We start from the raw sequence: 21741 nt of genomic DNA on the forward strand, positions 1-21741 counted from the left end.
TTTGACAGATGTTAGTCAAATTGTTTAATGCATTCCTGAAATTGCTTATGTACACCTCTAAAACCTCATATAAACAAAAATATCCTCCAAACCTACTACCTCAGCTGCATATAAAACTGCACTGCTCCTGCTGCTCGGTGAGATGGAAGTGTGCTAAAGTTCCATTGTTTTGCGAGGTTTACCTTCAAGCCTAAAAAAAAAGTAATATTGGGAAGGAGGAAAAAGATGACATGCAGCAAAGACAAGCTCAAACAGGGCATCTAGGAAGATGTTAAGTTTCAACTTGTGAAGTTTCTGACACGTTATCCCTCAGGGGTGAGATTAGACACTTTATGAAGGAGATGGGTGTGATCGGTCCTTCACACGGTGACTAGGGATCAGTGGTGCATGGTAGCAACACTGTTTATAGGATCTTGCAGGTTCTTATATTAGTCAGCTCTTCCATGAGTTATCCAGAATGCTTCCTACCCAACAGTACAGCTGACTTCTCAATTGGGCTACTGTCCCACTCTGCAGACACAGTACAGTTATCATAGTACTGTTCTGCCTTATTTCCCTATCAGAGTTCATGGCAATGTGTATAGATGATCCTATTCTACAATTCAGTTATCCCTATTCTTTCATCCCATCCATTTCTCCCACACTGCCTATTTATGCGGAAGCACTGGAAAGCACTCTTGTGGAAACATAAGGTTGGTGCTCTGTATTCTTTAATTGTAAAGCTCAGTTTCCCCTGTTTTTCTTCTTTCTTGTATATTCTCCTTCACTCTTTCCCTTCTGTTCCTACAGTGATCCAGCTGTAGTAGAGATCCACCACAGTCAGAACAAAACAGAAATACCTCATTGGAGAGAGAAGGTTATGCACATTCATGTGCACGCAAGATCACGAAGCCTCTCCTATCATGCCTAACCTAAGCCACCTAGACAAAGACCCAACATGGCAGGAGTAGCATAAAAACCCAGTGTAAAAGACGATTTTCACCACTTCCACTTAGCTTGCTCTCTGGGTCACATTTCAGAAATACTCCCACACTGCTCCTTCTGCCCGATCTGCCTTGTGCCTGGTTCCAGCCACCCCCAGTATCTCCTTTGCTTTGCTTACTGGGAGACCCTTGCAGAGAAGCATCCAGGCATATACAAAGGTGCAATACAACAGCTAGCTGCATACCGAAAGAGCTATGATTCGCAAGCCAAAGAGACTTTCTGAAAAGGGCAATACTGCCTTATCTCCTGAATATACCAATTCTGCAAATAAAGTACTTGGGGAGTTCATCTGGTGGTCATATTCCAACCACATGTTTGGCATTTCCATTTTTTTTTTTTTTTTTCAGATAAAAGCACTGTGAGCATACATATTTCCACAAAAACAACATAACACAATACTTGCACACGTGCCTGGTTTGTCTGTGAGAACAAGCTCAAATGAACACAGCTGGGAAACCCTCCTACAGGCTTGCACCTCTCTAGAGCTGGGGCCACACCAAGTTCTCAGAAGCAAGAAATTCCTCAGTTTATACTTCAGATAAAAAAAAAAAATCACCTCTTAAAATCCAAGGCATTTTAGAATTTTTCATGATGCTGCTTTACACAAGTATCAAAATAATATTTTGCCTGTTTATGAATGTAAGACTCCAGTCAAGTAAGGGATTAAATACTGAATTTCTGATCACAAAACATTAAGTCACTATTCACTATTACTGTATTGACACTAAAGTCTCCATTTCTTAAATATCATTTTATTTCACCCCTTTCTTTAGGATATAAAGTATTTTGTGAAGTCTTATTAAGATTTGCAAGAAAAAATTATATATAGAAGTGTAATTATTTCAGTAGTCCATTATATAACATATTTCACCACAAAAAACACAGAAATTTTAGGTCACAAAAAAACAAACGACTCATGTTCTCTTTTTAAAACACAGACAGTAAATTGCAGGAATTCTAAGTGCTTTTTAGAAGGAACATAACCTGTTTTCCTAAACACGGCATTTGCATTTCAGTGAATAGAGTTACGCAGGTACCTCTAAAGACCTATAGTGAGTCCAGTCAAATTTAGGCTACTAATATTTGGGAACTCAGGCAATGAAGTATAAAATTCAGGCATTCCAGGATGTCTACAGCAAGGTGGCAGCTTCTAGCACAGACAGTACACTGAACACCAAGTTCCTGCACTGAGGTCAGATCCAGCCTCCACAGATTTCCCGAAGTGGGCATCAGCAGCAGCAAACACCTTTTAGATAACACAGTAGCTAGAGCAAAGACCTTGAGGAGAAAAATGCCAGATACTGACATTTAGTCAGTCAGGGAACCCCATCTTTCATATCTAGAAAAGTATCCTAGCTAGAGGATAACCTGGTTAACAGCATTTGCTTTCTCCCCTCTCAAAGCCAAGACACTATGAAGTTAGAAATGCAAGTATCTATTCAAGAAAGTGTCATCTAAGATGCAAAACTACAAGAAAGAGGAAAACTCTCGTGTGCTGGGACAAACGCTAACATAGAAAAGGGCAGGACCAGTATTCCAGATAGAGCTCCCTAGAACCAGCACCTATTTCACAGCAAATTATCATTGGACAACCCTGACTCAAATGCCTGCTGCCACCTAGCCCAGTTTGAAGAGGATGGGTGGAGGCTGGTCTCACAGAGAGTACCCTCTGCCCTAGTAATAAGGGCAATTACCTGGGTAGGTAAATTCAGTTCTTCGCATGCAGGGCAGATCTCTGCAACCCAGATCTCTCACTTATGGGAGAAGAACTCTAATACTTTCTGTTAAATAAAAAAGTCAGTGGGGGCAGTGGCTCCTATTCAAATGAAGTTATGTACAGACCTGGTCACACCTGACTTTTTAAAAGTTTCTTCAGACAGATGAAAGAATTCAGGTGTCCAAAAGCCTGTATCTCAACAGGTGAAGGAGGGGTGAAGAGAGCCTACAGACATTTATAAGCCTATGGTATAACTAATTTATTATACTAGGGATCTTTCAGACTAATTAGGATTTACCTAATGAATGCAGGTCCAGACCTGGTTACCTGCAACATAATATTATGAATTCGTTAAGGATTTAAGAAAACTTAATATAGCTAAGGCTACTCTGGGTATATTTCGGTACGCTGAAATTCACACCACTTAAATTACCTACATAAAAGTTTCCTCAGCCACCACCCAGATCTTACTGACCACATCATGTGCAGCTTTGGTTCAAAGCCATCCTAAATCTACTAGCTCTGATCCCAGCAAGACAATTTTTAAGCTCACTACTTCTACAGACATAATCTGACAGTGGAGATTCTTAGCCAAATAAACATGACTAGTATCAAAGATTTTGCTTGAGCAACATAGTGAGCGTAATGACAGAAACATGCAGAAGATAAAACATCACAAGGCTGACACACAGCACAGTCAGCAGTCTGGCAATAGTTAAAAAAGTTTCTGTGTAGGCGCTTTGCAGATGTAAGTTACTTCTGCCAGGATAAGCCTCGAGACTTCATCTTTATTGAAACTGGCTTTGCTGACATGGACTTGAAAGCCATTGTGTGTGTGCTCTCCAAAAAAGTGAAAAGAACAAAGGGAAACATGGAATAATGGATGAAGTCTTATTTATTATATGCTTATGGAGCTCAGGCTGCATAAATAAAATACATAGTCATGGTCTATATGCATCTAGCTCATTTTTCAAAAAGACTTAAAGATCCCAGACTAAAAATGTTTTTCTTTCCCCTCTTCTCCATCATGCCTGCTTCTTAGCCATCAAATTAATGAGAATCAACTGACTAAAATGTAAAATGGCCAATATTCACATTTCACTTGACTGTAAAAGAACAGAAGCCTTTCCCTTGCAGTGCAAGGAACAGAAAAACACTTGAGCCTTCCAGACAATGAAGTGCTTACAGTTGCTTATATGAATATGCCAGTCTTCAGCTTAAGCCCCTTTTACTCGCACACAAGGTTTTTCATGGCTATTTTGTTATTTGCCAAACCTACTACAGAAGGTTCAGCCATGACTATAGGGCTTTGTCTCATAGGCAATGTGAATTAACAGCAGATTTTCTTCCTCAAATTGATAAGATATTGCTTGGGTTGGGTTGGGGAGGGTGGTGTGGGGAGGAGGTGTGGGGGGTTTTTTGAGGTGTTTTCTTTATGGATTCAGGAAGTCAATCTGGATTGTAAATTCTGTCCCGGTCATGTATTTTATGTACAATGCTGAAGTGAAAAGATAAAATCAGCATATCCCACTTTAGTAATGCAATGGTATTTTGAGAGATGCTGTGACTTACAGAATGAAAGAGGACTTAAGAAAATCAATCACTGACGTTTTTCTAAATTTGGGCTCAAAACCAGAGGAGATGGCATATCAATTTCTGTAAAATTTAGTATTATACAAAGAAAAGAAACCCAAAACAAGTATAAAGAACTAGTTCTGAATGGCTTGTTAGCTAGGCATTAACTAGTATACTTGGAGTGCTGGCCAATGTGGTGCCATTCTTATGTGAAGTTGAACTGACTGCAAACTGAGAGCGTAAAATTTTCCTCCATAGAGGAAGAGCTACTTACAGTGTCACTGCTCAGAACTATAAATATGTATTAAAAAAGCAGCAGGTAAAACACTTCTGTGTATCAACAACACTGCCAAGGATCGTAGCTGTTTTATACTGCCTTGAGGAGGCTATTAGTGTTAGACAAGATGCGCCGTGAACTTACTCAGTAGGCAAGATTTGCATGAAGTGAGGGGGAGATGAAATGATGCATAGCTGTGTAACTGTGAACCATTCTAAACATAATTTGTATTTTCTCCCAGCAGCAACCAGAATTCTTTGAACCAGAACAAATTAATAGACAGTCCTGTGTGTGGCTTGCTGTTTCTCTCTTCCTCTTGGGATTCACATGCAGGGTGGAAAGGAAGACAGAGATCCAAAAGTCAGAGATGTGGTGGCTTTGTACCACTGCTCATATCCAAGGCTTTCATGTTGAGAGTCACAGATATCAATGCTGCAACTAGCTTTATGAGGTGCTTTTTATAGCATGTGATCATTGTTTAGTCCTGGAACACATGCTGCGCTGTGTTAATTTAGGGAACTAGATTTTTGGATAAACACTTGAAGGCAGCAGAAGACTGTGACATCTAGAGGAACCTGCTACATAGAAGTAAGTCATGAGGAAGAGTTTCTCCTTGATGAACAAATAATGATCATTTTTGGCTTGTAATAAGATTCCTGAAAGTATACAATTGCCAAAATGCTGCTTGTGCATATCCCTGTCCCAGGCCAGCTTTACACTGCATAAACAAGTCTATTCTCACAGATGAGTTAACCTCGAATAAAGAGGGTAAAGTCCCTGAAATCTTCTCAGCAGAACAGTGGAAGTGATCAGTGAGGGTCCTGTGATCGTACTCTGTGAAGAGCTGCAGCCCCCTGACACTGCAGCTCTTGACATGACCTTGACAGGCTTGAGAAGTGGGCCCGTGCAAACTTCATGAAGTTCAACAAGGCCAAGTGCAAGGCCCTGCACATGGGTCAGGGCAATCCCAAGCACAAATACAGGCTGGGCAACGAGTGGATTGAGAGCAGCCCTGAGGAGAAGGACCTGGGGGTATTAGTGGATGGAAAACTGACCACGAGCCAGCAATGTGCGCTTGCAGCCCAGAAAGCCAACCGTGTCCTGGGCTGCATCAAGAGAAGTGTGGCCAGCGGGTCCAGGGAGGGGATTCTCCCCCTCTGCTCTCGTGAGACCCCATCTGAAGTACTGTGCTCAGCTCTGGGGCCCCCAATGTAAAAAGGACATGGACCTGCTCAAATGGGTCCAGAGGAGGCCACGAAGGTGGTCAGGGGGCTGGAGCATCTCCCTCATGAGGACAGACAGAGAATTGGGGTTGTTCAGCCTGTAGAAGAGAAGGCTCAGGGGAGACCTTAGAGTGGCCTTCCACTACTTAAAGGGGGCCTACAGGGAAGACAAGGAGGGACTCTTTATCAGGGAGTACAGTGACAGGATGAGGAGTAACAGTTTTAAACTGAAAGAGGGTAGATTTAGATTACTTATAAAAAAATAAATTCTTTACTGTGAAGGTGGTGAGACACTAGAACAGGTTGTCCAGGTCACAGGTGCCCCCTCCCTGGAAGTGTTCAAGGCCAGGCTGGACGGGGCTTTGAGCAACCTGATGTAGTGGAAGGTGTCCCTGCCCATGGCAGGGGGGTTGGAACTAGATGATCTTTAAGGCCCCTTCCAACCCAAACCTTTCTGTAATATTACACAGGGTACCTGGGGCTGTCACCCTTCAGCTCTCCCTGTCAGCCTCACCCATCACCATCCTGCCAGCCTACAGGCATCTGGTTCAGCTTTCAGGTCCTCAAGAACACAATATGCTCACCTGAGGATAAAGCCCTAATAAACGCCAACTTTTTTCTGATTAAAGTGTCAAAAAGGCTCTATGGCCCATATTCTGGGCACATTGATCTCAAATCCCTCCCAGAAATCAAGTCTTTTGTGTGGCATTTTTACACTTGGAATAAATACCTTAAGAAAGAAATCTGATTTCTCCCCTTGGCACCCTTTCAAATACCATAAAAATTATTTGTTGAAGTTGCTGCCATAGATAATGATGTATATAAAGTAAAAGGCAGCACTACTTATGCCTGCCAGTCTTGGTTCACAATTCCAGCCACCAATGCCATAGGACCGTGAAATCCATTTGCTGCACTAGGTTACCCACAAGATGGTCATCTGAAATGTGCACAACTAACTCACTGCAGTCAACCACGTGCAGTTCACATTTGTTAAACATCTGATAAAGCACTGAAACAAATTGCCTTCTTTATTTAGCAACACGCCTTGAGAACAGATTTTCTCCTGATTTAATGGGACAGTTCTGTCCATTATCCCATTAGCTACACATTGCTAGAAACACCTCGGGCATCACATTACCAAACAACTGACTGAAGCTATTAAAGGCTCTTCGAACAACATGGGTTCCTTCTGCTCTTGATTACTAAAAAATGGTCTCATAAAATATCACCCATTAGATCAGATCACCAAATGAGTGAAAAGCAAGCAATAATAAGAAATACCACTGCCTATCTACTTTTCACCAGAGCTCATATTCTGTGTATCTGCCAACGTTTTTGAAACAGTTACACCATCCAACTTGTTTCCTCACAGCAAAAGCTTTCATATTGATCTTTCACAACAAACCACAGCACTGTTGGCAGGGTGTCCTGCTGCAAGAAGACATCAATAGCTGTGCATAGGCAAGGAAAAATTCAACCTTTTGACTCCCGCTGCTTCCTGTATCTAGCATGGAGGAATAATTACCTATTTGCATTTCATCTAAAAAGTCAATGTTCCCATTTCTCCTCTTCTTTTTATTTTAGTCTACCAAATTTTGAAACACTGAAACATTTAATACAATATTTGACCTAACCCTGAACTTTTTTAAATGCCTGCCTGAATACAAAAAACTATATACAAAGATGTTGTATATTAATATGGCAAAAATGGTGCTCCCTTCAGAGCTGTATGAGTACTTACACTAGATTGGATCTATCGTTTCACATGCAACTGAAGTCTGTATGTCCTCAGTAGCAATTCAAATATCAGTATGATTTTATGCAACCAGAATTTTTCAAAATAAAAATCAAGCATCAATTACGGTGGCATTCTGAAAAATGACCTCATGTCTAATAAAGGCTGGTTTGTGACTTTATTCTTCCTTCCGTCAAAACCACTCTATTTTGTCTTAAAAATCAAGACACTATAAAAGAACAATAAAATAAACAGGAAGTGTTGAGCAAATGCATAATACTATATAGCTGGCCAGTCTGTAGAAAATACAATGTGATAAGTTAAATAGTAATGTCAAGAGAAAGTTTTTCAGCCTAAGGCTGCTGTTACAAAAAAATCAGATGCAAAAGCTTTGTGGATATCTTGAGGAGATCAGAGTTATGTTGCAAGTTTAGTACTGCTCACCAACTTCGTTTCCACTAGAGATGCATGTATCTGCCAGCTAAGACCATGAGCTTATTCTTCCAAGAAAATATATTAATTTGGCTTCACATACTGCTCTAGGCTCCCAACATTAAGAGCAATGCCAGCACTCAAACACTCTCTGCTTACGTTTCTAGTTCTTAACGGTGATATAATGCAAGAAGCCAGCAGCGGCACTCTGCATTTGTCTTCCAATCCACTTGTTTTCTGTGTCTTTGTTCAAAATCCCATCCAACTGGCAAGTTCACACCATGCTTCTAAGCCTCCCCTAAACCCAAGGCTGGAGTGATGCATCCTAAACAATCCCAGCAGCTATTGGTACGTGCTGTCATTCAGAGAGTTGTATTAGAGCTGCAATGTGAAATGCCGTTTTGACAGCACCCTAAGGAGTCTATTTCAGTGACTGAAACTGTTCCTCTGAGATACCTTCGAGGGCTAATTACAGTTACACATGTAGGCTAGGCAGCAACCTATTATTCAGACTAAGTTATTGATTTTTTTTTTTAATTATAGTAATTTTATGGGAAAAAAATGCACATAACACAGGAATAAACTTTAAAATTTCCATGACAGCATATTACATGACTGGGAAAGAGCTACATAGGTCCTGGTGAGAACAAGAGAAGACCTACTTCTGATCATACAGCAGAAAGTACTTTCTCTAATTGCTTAAGGAGTTTCACAGCACTGCTTAGCAGCATAGCTTCTCTGCAGTGTCCCAGAGTCACAACAGTAATATTCCCTACACAGGGCAAAAACAACGTCACTAAACCTGTGAATTTCCATAGACTCATTTGCCTTCTTTCTCAAGTTAATGAAAAGAAATACAAAATGCCTCTCTTGATTGCTATTTCAGTGTCTCTACCTTTGCTTCACTTAAACCAGCTTTATCTCAACACCAGGACATTTATTAGTTGTTGGAAAAATCCATCATGCATCTTCATGTCTGAGAAATGTTCGAGCAGTTCAGTGTAAAAGAATCATGTTTTTACACAGCTAAAGAGGAAAATTACAATGTATTTAGTGTAAAAACCATCAAATCCTTGATTAATCTGATAATATAACAGACTAATCCACTGGTGTTTTGTTTTTTTTTTTTTTTTCTTACCTCAATAATCTTGTCATGAATTTGCAGGCCTTCTGCTTTGTCTGCAGGTCCATTTTCCAAAATCTTTGACACATAAATTCCCTCAGCAGATTCCTCCTGATTGTTCTGTACCAGGTGATAGGAAAGTTGCAAAAAGGGCCGCATTAGTACAAGAAATTATATGGCACTAAGATCAGCAGCAATGAAAAATGCAAATCCACCTGAAATATGCAGCTCACTTTTCTAGCTAAGAAATAAGCTCCTTGGGATTTTTTTTTTTTTTTAAACTTGTTTAACACAAACTAGTCATTAATCAAGAGGACAGAATTAATGAACTATCACAGCATTTTTTATAAGATTATCCATTTACCTTTGGTTATTTTAGTCTAAATGAGACACAGCATGCAATGGTAATCAGATCCTAGCTAAAATATTTAAAGCAGACCTCAAACTTTACAGCAGACAGCAACTAGTACATAAATGCACAGAGGAAGATATTCATAAAAATGGATACACAAGTGTTTCTCTCAGGAAGGAAAGGGCTCCTGCAGTACTGCTGCTTGTAAATTTTTTTTTTCTGCATTTGAAAATAAAGCTCCAAGGAACAATGTGACATTAACTAGCTGGCATGTAACAGTGATAGGATTTGGCTGGAATTGGTTAACCTCATAAATCCTATTCACATGGGAGATTGAGAACTTGCTCAACTGTGAAATTCATACAGATCAGCTGTGGACAAAAAGAGAACCCACTCCAAGTTGATCTCTACACATTTCTAAGTACAACTCACATGGAGGTCAAATTTAAAGTTGATACGCTATCTACCAGAGCTGGAATGATACACCTGATGTTGTTGCACGTGCTAAAATTACTTCACTTTATTGCATGATAGTTTAAAATAGTTTAAAATCATTATTAATAAAGAAAAAATGCCACGCAGACACAGCGTACTTAAAGTATTTTTAAGTATTCATACAAACAATAACCTAGACAGCAATAAATTAAGTAATCTTCTTCCAGATGATTTATGCTTTGGATAGCAGTTTATATGATGAAACCCTGACAAACAGTATGATTTGTATGTGTATAGGTTTCTAAGTCTAGGTCCTATACACCCATGGGAAAGATTTTTTATGATATTTTCTATCAAGAAAATGATAAAGCCATAACAAAAAATGGAGCCACTGTAAAACATGCTTTACAGTATGTGGCAACTGGCCTATGGAGACTCAATCCAGGTAGACTTCAGGTTAACAAATACTTGTTCAACACGATGTTAGTCAGACTATGATTTCATAAACTCTTTTTTTTTTTCCTCTTTGTCACAGAGATTCATTGGTGTCAGGTAAGAAGCAAAGCGGAAACTTATTATCAGTTCCAGCAATATTTTGAAATGATGAACAGACCTCTACTGAGTTCCCATATAAGCCGTGAGAAATTGAAGTCTGATAAAAGAAGCACAATAGCCATTCATGAAAACACAGATGGGACACTGTTTGTTTTTTCCTTAAGAAAACAAAAGGCTAGAATACAGTACCTTCGCCCACATAAAACTGAGTTTTTTTCCATAAGAAATTTCACTGGCTTTTTCAAGAGTAATGTACGACCCGGTAAGAAGAAGGGTATTTCAGTCTGGATTGTGGTCCCCATTGGTAGCACACGCTGGTATCCACCAGACCTGACACGAAAATGCAGCCGCGGCACACCGAGCTGAAGCACCTCGTCACACAGCCCCCAGCCTGCGCGCCAGGGGCTGGGGGGGAGCTACGGGGATGATCAGTTTACCCGGCCTTTAGCTGAGTCTGCGGGTGTCTGCAGGAGCCCCAAGTCCTGCCCGCAGCACACCCCTTCCTCCAGCCCAGCTTTGCCATGGTGTCCTCGGGGGGGACGGTCCTCCCAGCCAGCCAGAGCTGGGGCCCAGGACAAAAGTAGGGATCAAAGCAGCCTTGCTCCATTAGAATAATGAATCACCTCCCAGAAACATATACTTAGTGAAATGAGTCCTTTCCTGACAAAATAAAATACAAGCTTGTGGTGAGTCGTTCCTTTTCTCTCCTCTTCCCTCCAGATAAAATGTGAACAGTGGGGAAGCCTATTATGGACAGAAATGAAACAAAGCCAACGGAAAGTACTTATGTACATTCTCCAACTCACCAAGAGTCACCTGCTTTCCAATGGGAAAAGCGTGCATTGTACTTATAAAACACAGATAACGTGGTGAAGGAACACATTCCCACGTAGGTGACTAATATGATGACACCAGTGTTCTGCTCTTCTGCTGCAAGAGCCAACACTTCAACCAAGGGCACTTTTCCCCTGAACAACCTGAATGTACAGATCGCCTTCGTGAACTCTTTTGTCTTGATACCAAACAATTCCTGTTCCAGTATTTAAGTTTTTGAGCAGAGTTTTTAATTTTCAGTATTTGGGTCAACTCAATCCTTTTTTCCTGTTATATACTTTGGCTCCAGATATGTTGAGCAAGACCTTATGCTGGTATCTGGGAACTGCCAGTCAAACGTCTCTAATATTCACATTTATCACAATGAGAACAAAACAAAACAGAATTTCCAAACTAAACTTCAAAGACTCAAACATCCCTCAGAACCAGCTCTGCCTCACAGCTCCACCAACTTCTCCATTAACTACCAGTGTTAACAGAAGAACATGACTATTTCCTTCTCTCCAGTCAGCAGTTCCCTCCATGAACGTTGCTATGAACCTTCATATATTTATCATTTACTCCTTAAACTTCCAGAATATTAATTCAAAAAGCCTAATAGCTTGTAACATATAGTTTGTTCCATTATGCACTGTCAGCATGTAAGCACTTCACAGAAGCTCAGCTGCCATCTCAAGAAAGCTGAACACCATGCCCCCTCTCCCCTGCAGTTTTCCTACAGCTGTAAATAACAGAAGTCACACTGCAATCCAAACCAAAGATTGTCTGGACTTTGTTAGTAGTATACTCAAAATATGGATATAATCAAAGCACATGTATCTGATCTTATAGCTACCTGTTGTCTCATTCTTCCACTAGAAAATCTAAGAAAATCTTTCTTTGGATTTACAGCACCAACATTTGATAACTGCTGGTCTTCATACTTACCCACAGGGAACAGTAATTCTGCAGTGCAGACAGTGAATTTCTTAGGCTAATGGGAACAGACTCTTTGGCACCACTAAATAGAGCTTGAGAGCAGAAGATTGCCAAATATACAGGGTCCCATTCCCCTCCTCGATAATAGTAGGAGGTTACAATTCTCCCACTTAACAAGAACCTGATCAGTGCATAATTATTACCGAGCTTTTTTAATCAACTATTAATTTTCCAGTTTAACAGGTTTCTTTAGCCTTCATATGTAATGACAGTCCTGATTAATGCTTTTGGAAGGATGAAGTTAAAAAAAAAAAAAAAGCAGCACATTCTTATGCATATTCCTTTGAATATGCATTCATTTCCAATGAACTTTCTAAACCTAGACTGATGAGACCAGATTGATTTAAGATACACGACTGATGAAAACTGTTTCAGTTCACAAAAGAAAAATGAAAGCAGGCATGTGAGAGCAGGACATGTACTTAAACTATCTTAGCTACAGAAGCAAATTTCATCTCTCCATTATATGAAAAAAAAAAAGTAGCAAGCTGTTTCCAAAAATTCCAATGGCTTAATCCTGCAACAATGACTCTTACAAGTAGTCCCAGAGATTTCCATTGAACAGTTTGCATGAATACACATTACTCATATGGGAACTGAGTGCAAGCCAGACTGAAGTTTTAAAGCAAAAACAAAGGGAACAGATTTCCTGAAAATGAAAATAATCCAATTCTCACAAGATTATGTCTTCAAAACAATGACTCCAATTACACCTGATAATAGAGAGTTCTTCTATCTATGGAGCTGATTCCATGCCTACTGTCATCAAAAATAACTCTTTTATTACTAATAGTGTATGTAGTAACACAAAGCGTGGTCACAATAACCTACAGTTACTTTTCTCGTTACCTGATTGGGTCGTCCCCCTATAATATTGAATCCCAAAGTATCATTTTCTCGGTGTAGCATGATCGTTAATGGTTTGGGTTCTCCTCCCTAAGAAGCAAGAGATGAAATATTGTTAAAGAAGGCAGTCTCAAAAAGAAGGTCTTAAGTGAAAGCACTAGTGTACAAAAAATTTTTAGCTGGAAAATATGTAAGATAAAGCTTAAAGGAAAATTAGGCTGAAAAGATAACAAATGACTTTGCACTGGAAAAAAACCAAAGAAGTCACTCACCACTGAAAAGTAACAGGTAACACCTGATTATCTTCACTGCTGAACAGAAAAAAGTGCAGGGTTTTGGTGGGATGAATGCTCAGCGTGACTGAAAAAGTCAGAGCTCTAAATGTCTGGAAGTCTCCAAAAAAATAAAATCCCTATGTGTGTCAACCTTTCAGACATTAAACATATAGGTTAAAATACACAACATTACAATTTTCAGACCCCCAAAGTCATATCAGAACACGTTTTGAAGTGTTTTTCAGAGAAGAAACACACAGAAAATGAAACCCGACTCTTCATCCCAACCTTTCACTTCTCTCTCAAAAAGAAAGAATCCAAAACCACGTTTGTGAGAAAGCAGTTTTTTTCTAAACGATGTTTAAAATATAAAGCAAACATTCAGAAAGCAACGGAGTCAAAGCTAAAAATGAAAAAGAGAAAGAAACCTTTTTATTCAGTGAAAAAGGTAAATAACTTTATTAAAAAAAAAAAAAAAAAAAAAAGAGAGAAAAATATTTGGAGGCTTTAGTACCGCAAGTTAGCTTATTCTAACCTTGTTCACATACGATAACAGTTACTTTTCAGAAGCCATATTCCCCACAAAAAAAGAATTTGCATTCATCCAGCACTGTTAGGTGTTCGTGTTTGCCAATCTCTATATATTAGTTGATTATTTTAAATTTGACACCTAAATAAGGTACAGCTTTCTAAACATTCAAATTACAACACCTACTGCTGAAACCCATATTTTATTAACTGTGACAGTGAAATGTTTTATTGCCGCATGATACATTTGATTTTAATGAAGTCCATTTTTAACTTTATTGATATTTTTTCTTCCAAATGCCTGTTTTATTCATTACCCTGGTCCCATCTGGAAAAGAGCTGCAGTACACACAGCATCACCTACTGGCAGCGCCCAGAAATGGCAGATGCTCCGCTGCTACCCAGGAGCGATGCCTCCACGCCTATCCCCACATCTCCTGCCAACTCCTTCCTGAAAATTCAAATCTCTCTCCTCCCTTCTACAGCCTTCTACATTTCTCGCACACCCCACACTCCTTAAGAGTCACTTCTGCCCCCCTCTTCATATGACCTTATCCCATGCCAAGAGATCCAGCAGATGTATGAGCACACCTACCAGAACCAGCAGCCTAAACCTCATGGATTAGCTAACCGAAGGAAACTTTGAAAAAAGAGAAACAGATTAAATATTCAAGTCTCCAAACACAAAGTAGCTCAGTGCCACGAAGATCCATGTTTCAAGGCACGCAGGTGTCCTGTGAACAACATCCCCTTTCCCATTTCCCATGCATCAGTCAGGTGCCCAGCACACTATGATGCTTCAGGAATGAGTTTGACTGCTCTGACCTTTTCCACTTGGGATGTTGCTTCCCAAAGGTCCGTGAGGATTTGGGTAATAAGAAAAATTCATTGCATTAAAACACGCCTCAGCACAGCTGCAAGCAGCAATGCCAGACCCTGCACAACGATCTTCCAGCCACAAGCTAACTCTTAAAAATAAAAAAAAAAAAATAAATAAAAAAAAATCAACTCCCTTACAGTGAGTTAAGCCAGCTCACCAGTACTCTCGGGTGCTTTATTTAGCCTAAAGGAAGCGAGTCGCTATCTGAGCAGTGTCATCAGACCCGAGAAGAGAGAGAAGCACGGCACCGGTCTCTGCTATCGACAGCATCAACTGTTACTCCTTTTTACCAAACGACAGAGACTTTGCTGTCCTTTCACCACTGTTCCCAAAGTTTACAATAATTCTATGCTCCCAGTTTTTAAGACAACCTCTCGGCTGCTCAGCTAAAAGTTACCAGCCAGCTCCGTGCCCCTGAGCTGTCCCACCTGGAGCAAAGTGAGCAGCAAGAGCAGCCGGGGCGCTGCGAGGCGGTGAGGCCTGATGCGGACACCCTGCCCGCGGGAACCGGGCCCCGTTTGCCGGCTGCAGCCGGAGAGCGAAACCCTCTCCCCTCTCCCCCCCCCCCCGCCCGCTTCCCGGCCTCTCCGGCCAAAGGAGCGAAGAGCGGGCACCGCCGGTCCCGGGCACCGCCGGTCCCACCGCCGCCCCGGGGCTTCGGCCGCCGCCGGCCGCCGAAAGAGGGACCGACGAGAAGCGCGTCCCCGGGGAGGGCTGGTGGCTGCGTCTCCTCGGGAGCGGCGAGGGCCGGGCAGGAGCCCTCGTACCGCCCGGGAGCGGGGATCGGGCCGCGCGTCCCGGCGCGGACCCGGGGGGGTGACACTAGTGGCCGCGGCCCCCCCCGGGGACACCGCCTCGCACCGTCACCTCGGGCGGCCGCTGAACAAGTTGGGCACGGCCAGAAGCAGCTCCGGGGAGAGCATCGCCGGGGCGGGGAGGGGGCCGGGGCGTGCTGCCCCGCCGCACTCACCGTGCCGGGCTGGCCGCCCGCCAGGTCCCGGGCGATGCTGCTGATGTGGCTCATGTACTGGCCGAACTTCGCCTGGTACCGCCGCGCCGTCAGCTGCACCTCGCTCTGCAGCGCCGAGAGCTGCGCCAGCAGCGACTTCTCCCTCCGGCTCCAGCTCAGGGCCTCGCTCCTCAGCTCGGGACCGGGCTCCGGGGGGCGGCCGCCGCCGCCCCGCCGCGCCCGCAGGCAGCGGTGCCCGCCGCCCCTCCGCGGCCGCGGCGGCCCCGCGGAGCCGCCCCCCGGGCGGGCGTGGGGGGGCCCACCCCGCGGCTCCGGCTCGGCGGCGGGGCCGGGCGGCGGCGGCGGCGACCCGTAGCGGCAAGCCGCGACGTGGGCGGGCAGCTCTCGCAGCCGCACGGTGCGGCCGCAGCCCCGCGGGCTGTAGTCGCACTTGACCTCCAGCTTCTGGACGAGGCTGCGGAGGGGCAGGACGGGGCGCAGCTCGGCGGCGGCCAGCGGCCGGCAGCGCAGCGGGCAGCGCCGGCGCCGCGCCGCCCAGGGCAGCAGGCAGCCGGCGCAGAAGACGTGCCCGCACGGCGTGGACAGCGGCTCCTCCAGCACCCGCCCGCACAGCTTGCACTGCAGCTCCGCCGCCACCGGCGCCGCGAAGCGAGCCGGGTCGAAGCCCATGGCGCGGCCGGGGGAACCGCCAAACTTTCGGCGCCGCGGCCCCGGGCCGGCCCCGGCGGCGCTGGAGCCGCTCCCGGCGGGCGGAGCAGCGGGGCCGCGCCGGGGGGGAGGCGGGCGGCGGCGCTGAGCTGGAGCTCCCCACGGCGCTCCCCCCCCCCCCCCCCCGCCCGCGTCCCCGCCACACACACGCACACGCAACGCCCGCTCGCGTTCACGCCCTCTCCCCGGCGCGGCCGCCCCACGCCCAGCCCCGGCACCACCTCCGCCCTCCCGGGGCATCCCCGCTGCGCGGCGGGGCGAGACGCGGGGACCCGGAGCCGCCCGCCCGCCCCCTCCAACCTGCGCCCCCCGCCCCCTTCCCGTGCGGGCACCGTCCCGCCGGCCGAGCCGTGGCCCCGGCAGGTCACTCGCGGTTGGGTGGTGGCCGTGGGGGTGGGAAGTTGACAGCCTGCGAGGCAGCGAGCCGCCGCGGCTCTGTTACCGCTGCTCGCAGCGTGCCGGTCAAAAACGTACGCGTGTGAGTGTGTTCAGTTCTCTCTAAAAATCTTGCTCTTCTCCTGAGCTCCTGGTCTGGGATACCCACCGGGGCACGGAAAGCTGAAGTCCCCAGGACTGACGCTCTCTTTGTTGCCGCACCAAAAGTAATACAGGCGGGATAACAAAATTGTTTGTTGAGCTCCCTTAAACAACAACATATGTACAAGCAACACTTTTCGTTTTAAGAAAAGCTAGAACACAACAAAATCTGGAAACACATAGTTAGGATCGATAGCCAGCCTGGATTCTACCCCTTCATTGCTGCACAACCCACAACATACACTGAAACATGAAACCCCAAACACATTCCCCACATAACTTTACTATTGAAAACACAGGGCCAGATTGCTGCCCCTCAGCCCCATGGAAAACCTCCTGGAGAGAAGAGGGGGCTGGAGCCCTCTGAGGGGTTTCTTCAGTGGGCTCCTTCACATGTGGGTCAGACACCATCGCTCTCAGAGAGGATGGTTTGGCCTGGCCAGGCCCAGATCACAGGGTATTTTCTGGACTGAGGACTCCTGGAGGCAGAACCGGGGTGTGTCCTCACCAATTCTGCAATTCTTCCCTCAAACTCTGAATCCCAAGAGCCAGGGCTTTTGAGGCCCGCTAATTAATGGTTCTTTTCCATGACTAAGACAACAACACGGGGTGAGGTGTGGGGGGGTGTGGGGTGTGTGTCAATGCAGCAGAGGCAAACACTCATCCCTTTTTCCCAAAGCAAGAAGGGAAACTGCACATACCTGCCCCTAGAACTGTACCTGGGACCACAGATCTAAGATATGTCTACCCATAATTTGCTTAACAGTAGTTTCTCAGCACTTTTAAACAATAACAATTGGCGATGCCTTGCAGAACGTCTACAGACCCAAATATTACTGAGAAGCACCAGCAGCCTACCATTTCTGACTTGCCACACAGAAACCTACAGTTTCAGTTGGATTACCATGGCTATAAAATAAATAAACAAGTGAACTGCACCTTCAAATTGTCTCTCAGCTTGGAGAAAATGCACTACAACACATTATACAATATTTCATTGCCTATCAAAGTCAAATTCTCTCACACAAAAAAGGAAATCAGACACCCTGAGCAATTGATTACGCTATCTGTACTGGTTTTTGATCATCTAGTTATATCCATTGATTTTAGTTGCTCTGCTCATAGGGTCAGAATCAGTGTCGTTCTGAATGTTATAAAAGATTATTAAAAAATATTATTCTCCTCATCTGTCTTCAAATTTAACTATTCATTTGCCCTCATTATTTGTTTATACCATCTCTTCTGTCCCAGTGTCTCAATGTATCTTCTTGACCTCCTTATATAGGGCCCAGAATCTAAGCTCTGAACACAGGCAGTAACATCTACACTCATAAATTAAACTGGGCAAAGAACAGGCACCAACACTGGCACATGATCTGTTGAACTGGTGTTGCCTCTCTTAATCCGTTGGCATGGCACTTGGATTGGTTTTGGCCAGAGTGCAAGCAGCCTCCCAAACCACACTCGGGCACAGCACTGGGGCTGCAGGGGCCAGTCCCAGGAGATAGTTTGGGGTGGCCACCCTGCTTCGGGGGTGACAGCTTAAGGGTGAGGCTGTGAGTCCTTCTGGGGTCCCTGGCACATTTTATTCACCAGTACAAATGCAGCCAAAGGGATGATATAGCCAGGTTTGAGCCTCAGAGCCTTTAAGCTTCTTTTAAATTAGGTGATTAATTAAATGAAGGTTTAGGAATCCCATGGTAGGTAGGCACACTTTTTTAAAAAACCTGCCCTTTCTGGACCACTTTGGGCATCGGTGAAATGTCAGCGCACCGGAAAAATGGTTCCAGGCAGTTGTGTCCTTTCTCTGTTCATGCTGGGGTAAGAAACTATCTTTCTTTGCCAAGATGTCGGCATTGATGGCAGCACAGGCGACTGGGTTTATATCAAAAACTAATTTTCCAGTGCAGGAACCTGTAACACAGACAAATGTACAAAACTCATGTAAAGGTAACAGCTGTCTGCATACCAGACCTCCACGGAAATGGGTACACATGGATAAATACATACGAACATTACCGATGTGCCTACATGGGACTGTTCCTACAATTAGTACTATTAGTTCCAACGTAATCAGGACATGAAAAACACAATCCTCATCCTTTCCTAAACTGTGCTTCAATATAACAACATAATGGCAACATAATTATAACTTTGCTTATCCGAGGTCTACAGCTCCAGGTTTCATACAGCCACTCCAGCCGTGGCTTTACTGCGACAGTCAAAGAGGGAAATGCAGATTTAGTGAGGCGGGGAGAGGCTGAGGAGCACGGGAACAACAGTGCCCTCAGGAACATTGCCCACAGCTGCGACAGCTCTGTACAGCTCCACCACTCGCTCTGGGACTGCACCCAGTCATGGATCAAATAAATGTACAGTGGCTTGTCTCCAGGACAGACCGTATCTTCAACAGCCTCCACCATATTCCCTTTTGTTCTGCCTGGTAAAGCAGAAAAAGTAATCTGAAATAGGAAAGAACTTGCTTTCTTAGTCACACATACCTAGACACACGCACACAAGCATGCTTTGAAGAAGGATTTGGTGAGGGTAACTGCTGCTGAGGGTGTTTTTTATCAGCATGGAAAGCCTGCTGCTCCTGGGCACTAGAGATGGGAGGAAAAGCTATTTCAAGTATAAAATCAAGGCTTATTTCTGCCCATAGCTCTCGTCTCACCCTAAGAGGATCTGCAGTTAAAATTGTGAGCTGTACAGCTGTTCCCAAATCTTCTGATGAAAGAATCCTGAAATAAGAATTACTGCTCTGAAATCCTGAAGGTAACTGGAGCACTCTTGGCTCTATTGAAGTCAATGGGGAAAATCTGATGAACCTTCAACTCACATATGTGGGAATCATAGAATTGTAGAATGGTTTGGGTTGGAAGGGACCTTAAAGATCACCTAGTTCCAACCCTCTCACCGTGAGCAGGGACACCTTCCACCAGACCAGGTGGCTTAAAGCCCCGTCCAGCCTGGCCCTGAACACTTCCAGGGAGGGGGCAGCCACATCTGCTCTGGGCAACCTGTGCCAGGCACTCAACACCCTCACGGTGAAGAACTACTTCTTAATATCTCATCTAAATCTATTTTTTGTATTTCCCCCTGCATTTTCATAATCATTTTGCCCTATTATTCATCCATGGGATTTCAAATGAAGGTTCTTTTCCCAGTCACACTAGTAAAACCCTGTAACTAATTTAGATCCAGGAGGACTCAGCAATTCCACTTTGAGAGCAGGATTTAGATCTGAGCATTTGCTATTAAAACCTGTTATCATCAGGAGTCTGGAAAGAATGAATGACATTGCACTTTGGCAAAGAAAGGATTATAAGCATAAAGTTAGCCCATATAATTCATGTTTCATTGTAGAGAATCACCTCAGAAGTCTTTTTCCCCATTTATTTTCAAGTCAGCAAGCAATTTTTCTGCACCACAGTTTATCATTGCAGCGTATTAAGAGAGTTTGAGGAAGTGTCCATAATACAGATGAGTAAAAATGTCTGAAAGCTCACAGTTATTTGCTGAAACTTGAACAAGTACTCGCATTCATCAGTTAAGGAAAGAAACTTCCAAAAAACTGCAGACATTCGGTGAAGAAGTTTACATATAGAAAATATTTGTGATCTATATTGTTCACCAGGACAAAGACACTATATGGTCTCTGCTTAATTACACCTGACATCAAACGCGTCTACCATCTACTTTGACCACTAGAAAAATGAGAACAAGTCTTAAAAAGCAGTAAGTAGGAGGTCTGGATTTTGGACCTTCCTCTTTTACCCACCAAATGGCCTTAAGCAAATCCTACAACTACTTTTCAGTTTTCGCTTCACTTACTGCTAATGCTACCCAGCTGAATTCACCGCACTCGATCGAAGTCCCTATGCAATGCCTGTTGCCAACAAAGCTGCCGTGTTAAAGCACCAGTCCTTAGGGCGGTCAAAGGAGAAGATCCTACACGAGAGGTGGGCAAAGGCACCTCCCAGAATGTGCTGTGCAGTCTGACTGGGGATGACTGGGGAGGTGTGCTCTGAGGTCCCTCCTTGCGGACCGAGCCTTGCAGAGAGAGGAGGGAAAGGAGCAATGAGATTGTGTGTGATCTAAGAGTCAAGCTGCCCAGTGCTATAAAAGCTAAATGGTCCTCAGCACACCTGTTAAGCCTTTTGGGAACTTAACTGTTGGAAATTAAGGATGATACTTACTTCAGACACTTCCAGCAGCTGAACAGTTGTTTTTTCAGTTGTGCGTTTCTGCTCAGAGTGCTGTGGTACAAAGTCTATAGTACTGAAAGGTGGCTTCTCCACATCTTCTTAAGAGATTACTTTAACAATAAACAGCTGTGAGGGTGGAAAGTGCTGCTATCCCTGTTTTACAGGTGAGGAGGTAGATAACTAAAATTCTTTAGGTTCTGGGTCAAAATGGCTCACATAAACTGGAAGTGTGTGTCAGAGCTGGGAGCTAGGACTGCCCTCTTCTTTCTCTTTAGGAGACTATTGACAAGGCAAGGCCTTCTAAACTGGAAGCGCAGGTCTGTGTCAGACACCTGGCCTTCACTGAGAAGTTTATGATGGTCAGTAAAGCCAGTAGTGAGAGCAGGTGGTAGCTCAGACGGGGAGAGCAGAAGGAAAGCTGAGAGATATGTTCTGACCCCAGGAGCAGGGGGAGAAGGGGAATGCAGGTCTCTGGATTGCAGGAGTGCATGGGGATATGCGTTTCTTCAAATCTTTAACTGCAAACTGCACTAGGAAAGTCAGGAGAGGACTACACAACCCATAGGACA

General features: G+C 44.2%; 1 protein-coding gene across 1 annotated transcript in view; it reads right to left on the reverse strand.

Annotated features, from left to right (window-relative positions):
- The window catches only part of PDZRN4 (PDZ domain containing ring finger 4), a 255411-nt gene extending 238970 nt beyond the window's left edge, over positions 1-16441 (reverse strand). Inside the window, exons 1-3 of the mRNA XM_042793387.1 lie at positions 15720-16441; positions 13070-13156; positions 9082-9186 (exon numbers count right to left, since the gene is read on the reverse strand). Of these exons, the coding sequence (XP_042649321.1) occupies positions 9082-9186; positions 13070-13156; positions 15720-16388 (861 nt within the window). The 5' untranslated portion in view covers positions 16389-16441. The remainder of the gene's footprint in view (positions 1-9081; positions 9187-13069; positions 13157-15719) is intronic.
- Between the last annotated feature and the right edge of the window lie 5300 nt (positions 16442-21741).

This window comes from Tyto alba, unplaced genomic scaffold (assembly GCF_018691265.1).
Source record: "Tyto alba isolate M040663 unplaced genomic scaffold, T.alba_DEE_v4.0 Super-Scaffold_2, whole genome shotgun sequence".
Taxonomy (NCBI): domain Eukaryota; kingdom Metazoa; phylum Chordata; class Aves; order Strigiformes; family Tytonidae; genus Tyto; species Tyto alba.